Source organism: Lynx canadensis, chromosome A2 (assembly GCF_007474595.2).
Source record: "Lynx canadensis isolate LIC74 chromosome A2, mLynCan4.pri.v2, whole genome shotgun sequence".
NCBI classification, from domain to species: Eukaryota; Metazoa; Chordata; class Mammalia; order Carnivora; family Felidae; genus Lynx; species Lynx canadensis.
This window is the reverse complement of record NC_044304.2, coordinates 61,278,896-61,287,219: the sequence shown is the minus strand read 5'-3', so window position 1 is coordinate 61,287,219 and position 8,324 is coordinate 61,278,896. Positions and strand designations below refer to the sequence as shown.

General features: G+C 54.9%; 1 protein-coding gene across 1 annotated transcript; it reads right to left on the bottom strand.

The window, feature by feature from the left end:
- Window positions 1-5,085: 5,085 nt before the first annotated feature.
- Window positions 5,086-7,781, bottom strand: PPIA (peptidylprolyl isomerase A). The gene is made up of 5 exons (XM_030307608.1): window positions 7,660-7,781; window positions 6,565-6,595; window positions 6,397-6,485; window positions 6,009-6,181; window positions 5,086-5,422 (listed from the first exon to the last, which is right to left on the bottom strand). The coding sequence occupies exons 1-5, from the start codon at window positions 7,726-7,728 to the stop codon at window positions 5,290-5,292; spliced, it is 495 nt and encodes a 164-aa protein (XP_030163468.1). The 5' UTR covers window positions 7,729-7,781; the 3' UTR covers window positions 5,086-5,289.
- Window positions 7,782-8,324: the final 543 nt, after the last annotated feature.

Sequence of the window (8,324 nt, the reverse complement as noted above, 5' to 3'; positions counted from 1 at the left end):
AAGAGCCTGATGTGGGGCGCAAACTTAAAAACTGAGATCACGACCTGAGCTGAAGTCAGACACTTAACCAACTGAGCCACCCAGGTGCCCTGACAGCATTTTATAGTATCTGACCTATTTGGTGTTCACACTTTCCTATCAATTTGTTTATGGTTGGTTTGAATCAAGATCCAGACGTGTTGTGGATCTTTTTTTTTGTTTTTGAGAGAGGGAGACAGGATCCGAAACAGGCTCCAAGCTGTCAGCAGCACAGAACCAACATGGGGCTCGAACTCACAAACTGTGAGATCGTGACCTGAGCCAAAGTTGGACACTGAACCAAGTGAGCCACCCGGGTGCCCCTTTTTTTTTCTTTAAGTTTGTTTAATCTCTGCAGCCAGCATGGAGCTCGAACTCACAACCCCAAGAACGAGTTGCATACTCTACCGACTGAGCCAGCCAGGTGCCCTAGCTTGTTCTATATCCTAGATTTTGTTGATCCCTCTTGTTTCTTTTCTATTTTTTTTTTAATTTTTTTAAATGTTTATATTCATTTTTGAGACAAAGACAGAGCATGAGCGGGGGAGGGCAGAGAGAGAGGGAGACACAGAATCCGAAGCAGGCTCCAGGCTCTGAGCTGTCAGTGCAGAGCCCAATGCGGGGCTCGAACCCACAAACTGCGAGATCATGACCTGAGCCGAAGTCGGACGCTCAACCGAGTCCTGCAGGCACCTCCCCCCACCTTGTTTCTTTTTAATCCATGGGTTTCTCCTCCCTTTTCCTTACAATTTTTAAAGAAACGGGGTTGTTTGTGGAATTTTCTCAGTTTTACTGAATGCATCCTGCTGGTATTTGAGATGTCTTTCCCCTAAATTTCCCGTAAGCCGACAGATCTTGAGGGGTTGGCTTTTGTTGCGTTTTGCTTTTTCACAAAAATAATTCCCAGGTGACACTGTACTCCCTACGGTACCTCGTCGGGGGGCACCTGGCACCTGCCATGTGAAAACTGCCAGTTGGGCTGTGCCAGCCACTCTCCTGGAAGGGGCCTGTCTCAGCATTCCACGGGGGGCGCCGATGGAGGACACGCTTGCCATCCTTATGCATCCAGAATTCCTGCCGAACTGCTCTTTGATTTACAAGGCAGGAATAAGAAAGAACATTTCAATTTTGGATTCAGTTAGCACGTATTTTGAGGTTTCTGTGTTGAGTGGGCCCGCGATTATCCTGTGAAATTTTAGTAGTTTCCAGAAGCCAAAGTAACAATAGCAAAGAAGGCAAAATAGAGAAGAGTGACTTTTACTAGAGTTTTCTAGGTAATTGCTTCAGATACCGGCCTCCCTTTGGCAGTTGCTTGTGGTGTTCCTAGAATTGTTTTCAGTTTTTTAAAGAGGAATTTTTTTTTTTTAAGATTATTTTAAGAGAGAGTGAGTAGGGAAGGGACAGAGAGAGGGAGAATTCTAAGCAGGCTCCGCGCTGTCAGCACAGAGCCCAACGTGGGCTCAAACTCACAAGCCCGAAGATCATGACCTGAGCTGGCCACGCAGGTGCCCCTTGTTTTGTTTTCTAATGGAGACGAAGTCAAACAGCTGGGCCCCGCCCTCCACCCCCACAGGTGGTCCTTGTTGCCCTGCATGTACCTGTCCCCCACCCTGCTCACGGGCCTGGGCCTGTGTTGAAGTCCGTCCCCTCCCAGACTTTGTGTTCCCTCTGTGGTGCCTTAACAGGTGTCTCCAACAGAAAACTTTTTTTTTTTTTTTTTTTTTTTGAGAGAGAAAGAGTGTGTGTGCGCGCACGTGCCCTTGGGAGCAGGGGAGGGGCAGAGGAGACAGAATCTGAAGCAGGCTCCAGGTGCTGAGCTGACATCACAGAGCCTGCTTAGGATTCTCTCTCTCTTTCTCTTGCCTCTCTCCTGCTCACACTTTTTGTCTCTCCAAATAAATAAATTAAAAAAAATATTTTACCATATTTATCACATAATTATTTTATCACACCATATTTTATCACATAAGTATTCATCAATGGCCCTTATTTGCCTGATGTTTTATGCTCTTTATCTATTGAGAGAGAGAGAGAACGTGAGTGGGGGAGGTGTGGGGGGGCATGAAGCAGGGTCTGAGCTGTCGATGTAGAGCCCGACACAGGGCTCGATCTCATAAACCCTGGGATCATGACCTGAGCCAAAATCAAGAGTTGGATGCTCAACCGACTGTACTACCCAGGCGCCCAGGAATCATTATTTTAGATGCAAATAGTGGTATTTTGGTTATGTTAAAAATGCAAATTCGTATCTTTTAGAGACAAACTATTTACTAGAATATTTGTGCCTATGATACGTCTGGAATTTGCTTCGAAACAATCCAGTCAGAGAACAGGGAGGAGGAGGGGAGGACACGAAACAAGGTTGGGTCTCAGGCCGCAAAAATATACATGCAGACACAGGTGTCCTCAAGTGCCTGCATGTGACATGCGCCAAGTCAAATAGTTAATAGTTAAACGAGTGCAAGCTGGGAGCTCACAGGTGAACTGTACGGTTGTGAAAACGAAGACTGTTCCCCCTGAGTTAGGTGGCCAATTGCATGGACGCGTCGACCTCTGCTGTCCCCAGACCCTCTTATAACTGCAGCTCACAAGGAAGGGCTCACAGACCCCTGGGACCACCAGGTCCAAGCAACACAGGGCAGCTCAGAGGGGCTCCTGCTGGTCAGACGGGGGGTGGTTTGAGTGTCGAAAATTGTATTGTTTGTAACAGGTTCAGTAAAAATTCGTGAGCCCTTAGTAACTGGAAGAGGGAGAGATTTGAAATTGTTTTTACAACTATAGAATAATCATTGATTGAGGCAAAGATCGTTCACGGGTGTGAAGGCAGAGCCATCAGGCGAAAGGTCTGGGAACGGGGTTCAGACCGAGGCAAAGTATCGCCCACAGATTGCCTTCTCGCTGGGAAGAGGACACAGTGCCTCTCAGGGGGCTGTCTGGTGAGTCGGCCTGAGGTCGCGTGCACCCCCCAGGAGGCAGGATTGCGTACACAGTCACCCACAAAGTCTTCCTGCTACAAATGTGGAGCTTGTGTCTAAATTGAGATTCTCGGCCTAGCTTCCAGTTTACAGAGAATCCAGGAGCTAAACAAGCAGGGGACAGGAACGGGTGGCAGTGGGCAGCTCCAGAATCAAGCACGTTCCTTGAAGTCAATGTCCTGAACCACTTGAGGAGCCAATGACATAGAAAAAAGTGGAGGCCAAAGATCTTACATATTTTTAGTATTTATTTTTGAGAGAGCACAAGCAGGGGAGGGGCAGAGAGAGGGGGACAGAGGATCCAAAGCAGGCTCTGTGCTGACAGCAGCGAGCCCAATGCTGGGCTTGAACCCATGAACCACAAGATCATGACCTGAGGCGAAGTCAAACGTTCAACTTACTGAGCCGCCCAGGTGTCCCTAAAGAGTTTAAAAAAAAAAAAAAAAAGTACATGTATGGTGTATAATTATAATCTCCATGCAATTATTTTTTTAATGTTTACTTATTGAAAAAGAGTGGGTGCATGCATGCTCCTGAGAGCAGGGGAGGGGCAGAGAGAGACAGAGACAGAATGCCAAGCAGGCTCCATGCTGCCAGCACAGAGCTCCACATGGAGCTCGACCTCAGGAACAATGAGATCATGACCTGAGCCAAGATCAAGAGTTGGATGCTTATCTGAGCCACCCAGGTGCCCCTCCATAGTTACGTTAATAATAGAAGTGACAGTGCAAAGGTCGCCTGATGGCTCTCTCTGGCTCTCTCCCGCCTGGCGGCTCTCTCCTGCCTGGCGACAGCCTGAAACAGCCGGAAACCGATGCACAGAGCAGGGGAAGCGCGGCCTTTGCACTTGCAAGTTCTTGGCTTGGGCCTTTCTTTCCCTCACTTGGTAAACTCTCCAGGAAAGCCACTCGGGACCGATGAGGTCTCATTATACACGCTAACACCACGTTACCAACTCTTGGCAGCTGGCCTGCCTGCCCCTTGGAAAGCTAAGTCGGGCACCACTCTACTTTGGTTACCTTTTTTTCCAGTACCCAGCGCGGCGCATCGGTGTCAGACACTCGGCGGCGGAATACACACAATCAGTGACTAGGCAGGTGTGATCGCGTGCTAGAGGACAACTGTGAGGTTGGGTTGATGAAAGCCTATCACCACCTGGACACAAGCCATCCATGGACATTAAAGGTCACTGCAGTCACCCAGGGAGCAGGGGAAACGGGACACACCCAGAGGCACAAGCATTTGGTGAAGGAAGCAGCCAGCAGCCCGACAAATTACAAATTGCAAATTCTCACACCATCAGGACAGAAATGGCTCTGGGTCAAGAGCCCCGGTGGGGAGGGGCCCTGCAGGGAGAGGAGGGTGCCCCTCAGCCTGTGCAACTAGCTCTGGTCACCAGTTTGCAGCCCAGTTAAAGGGGGAAGGGCCTCTCCTTTGCCAAATCTTACAGCTTGTGACCATTAGATCTGCGTGACTGAGTGACTGTGGGACCTTGAGGGGGCCAGGAGGGGATCACTGTTCGGGGAGAGCAAGGACCGTGAGTCACAGTACCAGGCACCCCCACAGGCCAGGGTCTACCAGACTTTGTCAACAATTCCAGAATTGGACTTTACTGCACACCTTTTGCCCCGATTCTATACCCCCAGACTAAACCGGATCCGAAGACCCTTCCCCAGAGCCTGAGGCCCAACACTGTTTTTTCCCTGCTGATAAACAGCACAATTAACATCTCCTAACACCCTTTTCAAACTTCATCAAAACCAAGAAATAATGGGGTCTTAGGAGAGTGAGTGGCGCATTCATTCTCCAGTGTTAGAGGGATTCTCCACTTACTGTGGTGCCAGTCCACGTGCCAAGTGCAAATTTGTCCCCGCTCCCCTTAAAGGAGCACCTGTCCCGCCTGCCCGTGGTCACCACCTCCCTCCCAAAATCCTGGCTCTTTCCTTCCTTGCCCCCACCCACATCTTCAACACCCCCCACCCCAGGACCTTTGGGCCAGGGAAGCAGAAATGGCAGCTGTGGAATCCAGCAAACTGCAGTGTTGCCAAAAATGCGAGCTGCAGGACCCCCGTGCCACACAAGGACAGACAAGTGTTGTTTAGCTTTTATTTCATGATCATAAACTTCACTCTGCAATCCAGCTAAACTTGGAGGGGAGTAAGGAGGACACAGGACCCGTGGAACTGCGGCAGGAACACAGGGACTCTAGATTTCGAGCAGATGGGGGCAGAAGGGCGCTCTCCCGAGCTACAGAAGGAATGGTCTGGTAGTTAAGATAAAACACGAGTCAAATTTATTAGATTTGTCCACAGTCAGCAATGGTGATTTTCTTGCTGGTCTTGCCGTTCCGGGACCCAAAGCGCTCCATGGCTTCCACGATGTTCATGCCTTCCTTCACCTTGCCAAACACCACGTGCTTACCATCCAACCTGGAAACGAGATGGAGCGTCAGCACTGGTGCCCAGGGGCCACTGAGCCTGCGCCGCACCCCGAGAACAGAGACCCACAGAGCAGTACTGCACCCCTGGAAGAACAGCTGGAGGCCGGGTTACACAGTCGTCAGTACCAGTTAATGTGGATCAACACTGAACACCTCATCCTTCTAACAGAAACGGCAACACTATAGGTCACCAGGTGTCAGAAGATTCTCCAACTCCTGTCAGAACTCCCGAATTTACAATGGACCCCTACAAAAGGGCCAACACCCACAGGCCAAGGAGATCTAAGTACTACTCTTTTGTAGTTTGTGTTCACTTGCTTTTTAAGTCTATTCCTATTGTTGTTAATTACCTCCACCCCCAACTTGGACACAAAGGGGTGCATGCTCTGCAGACCGAGCCGGTGGGCACCCCACAAGTACTGGTCTTAACTACTCAGCTCAGCGCCCCGTTGTGCTATGCTCGGTATCTTGCTTTCTCCACGGACCCCCGTTTTGGCTTTCTCACATCCTCCCACACTAGAAACAAGGCCAGGCTGAAGCGGGCAGCACTCCTTGCTGCAGGGATCTGCCCTTACCACTCGGTCTTGGTGGTGCAGATGAAAAACTGGGAACCGTTCGTGTTGGGTCCGGCGTTCGCCATGGACAGGATGCCAGGACCTGTGTGCTTCAGGATGAAATTCTCGTCGTCAAACTTCTCCCCGTAGATGGACTTGCCTCCAGTGCCATTATGGCGTGTGAAGTCACCACCCTGTGGAGTGAGCAAAACCTGTCACTTCTGGCAACAGCGTCAGAAAACAAGCCAAGTCTGCAGAGACCTAGCTTCAAACTCAAGTTTAAATGGACTAGAAGGTGAAGCCGGACCAGACTGGCAGAAAACAGCTCCCATGCACTCATGCTGCCTTCTCCTAGCTCTAGCTCAAGCTCAAGGACCATCACCCAAACCAGAGTCCATGAATTTCATACCTGGCACATAAATCCCGGGATAATCCTGTGAAAGCAGGAACCTTTGTAACCAAATCCTTTCTCCCCAGTGCTGAGAGCACGAAAATTCTCTATTAAGAGACAAAAACATTGGTCACACACACAACTAAAATCCGAACAGGTAACAGTGAATTAGACAAGACAACTAACCTGCTGTCTTGGGAACTTGGTCTGCAAACAGCTGTAAGACAAGACGGAGCGTTACTTCACCACACCTGCCCCCCACTGCGGCTCACGGAGTCTCGGGGGAGGGGGGGGGAGCTCCCGAGCACGAGCCCACTTTCTCACCCTAAAAGAATGCTTCTACAAGAACCACTGGCCCCAAACCTGAGCCGCTACCTGAAGCCTCGGGGCCCTGTGGGGTCGCGCAGAGTAACAGAGACCGTCCCCCCCCCCCCGACCCAAATCCAGCACCAGACAGGACTCCACCCCCGGCCGTGCAGCCCGTGGGGCGTCTCCCACGTGCCCCCGTCCCCCACCCCCACCCGAGCACGACCGCAGGAAACCGGCGAGGCTCCCGCAGAACCCCTCCCGCGCGTGAGGGGCGCGTCCTGGCCACACACGAGGGGACGAAGCCCGTCCACGAGGACAGCTGTTCAGGCCTCCACGAACCGTTTCGAACACGTGCGACCAAACCCTCCCTCCGGCTGCGGAGCAGGCGCCGCCATCTCAGGGCCGGGAGTTCGGGCCGCGCGCGGGCGTACAGCCCACTCAACACAGAAATCCGCGGGCGTCCGTCTCAGCCCGCACCCTTTCCGCGCGTGAACGCCACCCCCTCCCGGCTGCCCCGTCCCCGCCCTTCTCGCGGGGCCGCCCGAGCCCCCGGAGGAGAGCGGGGACGCGCACCCCGAGGGCCGCGGGCTCCCGGGAGGCGGCCAAAGGAAGGGGACCGTTAGGCGCGGGCGGGGCCGGCGTCGTCTGCGCGGGGCGGGGGCGCCGCTGGCTTCCGCCGGGCGGGGCCGGGCCCGCTTCCGCAGTGCGCCCGCCGCCGCCCCCCGCCGCCCGCACACCCCCGCGGCCGCGCCTGCGGGCACCGCCCTCACGCAGCCCCCACCGCGACCCCGCGCGGCCTAAACACGTGCGCGCCGCCCCGCCTTTGTCCGCCGCCGCCCCTCCCCCGCCGCCCCCGGCCTCCCAAAATGGCCCCTCATCAGGAAATGGCGCCACCCGCCCGCCCGCGCCCCCCGCCCGCCGCCGCCCCGGAGCCGCCCGCGCCCGCCCGGCACACCCCGCCCGCCCGCCGACCTCGAAGGAGACGCGGCCCAAGGGCTCGCCGTCCACGGCGATGTCAAAGAACACGGTGGGGTTGACCATGGCTAAGAAGCACGGGCAATTCCGGGGCGGCGGCGTCTGCAAGGCGGCACGAGCTCCGCCGCGGCCTCTTTTATAGCCGCCCGGGCCCCGCCCACGGCCGGTCGCGCGCCCGGACCCTGGCCAATCGCTACCGCTGGCCGGTCGGAGTGATGGTGTGGCTGGCCTATGAGCTGAGACGGCGCCGGCGGGGCGGGCCGGCGGCGCGCGTGCGCGTTGGCGGCGCAGGCAGGTTCCCGCCCGCGGGCTCCGTCGCGGTACTGCGGCGTGGGGACTGGGATGGGGGCCGGGCGCGGGGACGGAGGCCCGGGGGACCGGCGGAGCCCGAGGGCGCGCGGGGAGAGGGGTCTGCGGCGCGGGCGGACCCACGCAGCCCGGCGATCAGGGCGTGTCCCCATTGCGCAGAGGGGGCAACTGAGGCGAACGCAGGCCTCAAGGTCGCGCCGCCCCGCCAAGGTCGCCCGGTCCCGGGTGACCCCGCTACCCCGCATATGTCTGGGGGCTCGGGGGGGGGCTGGGACATCGCCTCTTCCGCGCACGGGAGGTGCCGTCGTCCCCGTCTGAGAAGTTACGAAATGCTTCCAAAATGCCCTACTTTC

Coding starts and splice junctions, on each gene's coding strand:
- PPIA (XM_030307608.1), bottom strand. CDS start 7,728: ATGGTCAACCCCACCGTGTTCTTTGACATCGCCGTGGACGGCGAGCCC. Junction 6,596..7,659: donor TGGGCCGCGTCTCCTTCGAG/GTCGGCGGGCGG, acceptor CTTGTCTTACAG/CTGTTTGCAGACCAAGTTCC. Junction 6,486..6,564: donor CCAAGTTCCCAAGACAGCAG/GTTAGTTGTCTT, acceptor GTCTCTTAATAG/AGAATTTTCGTGCTCTCAGC.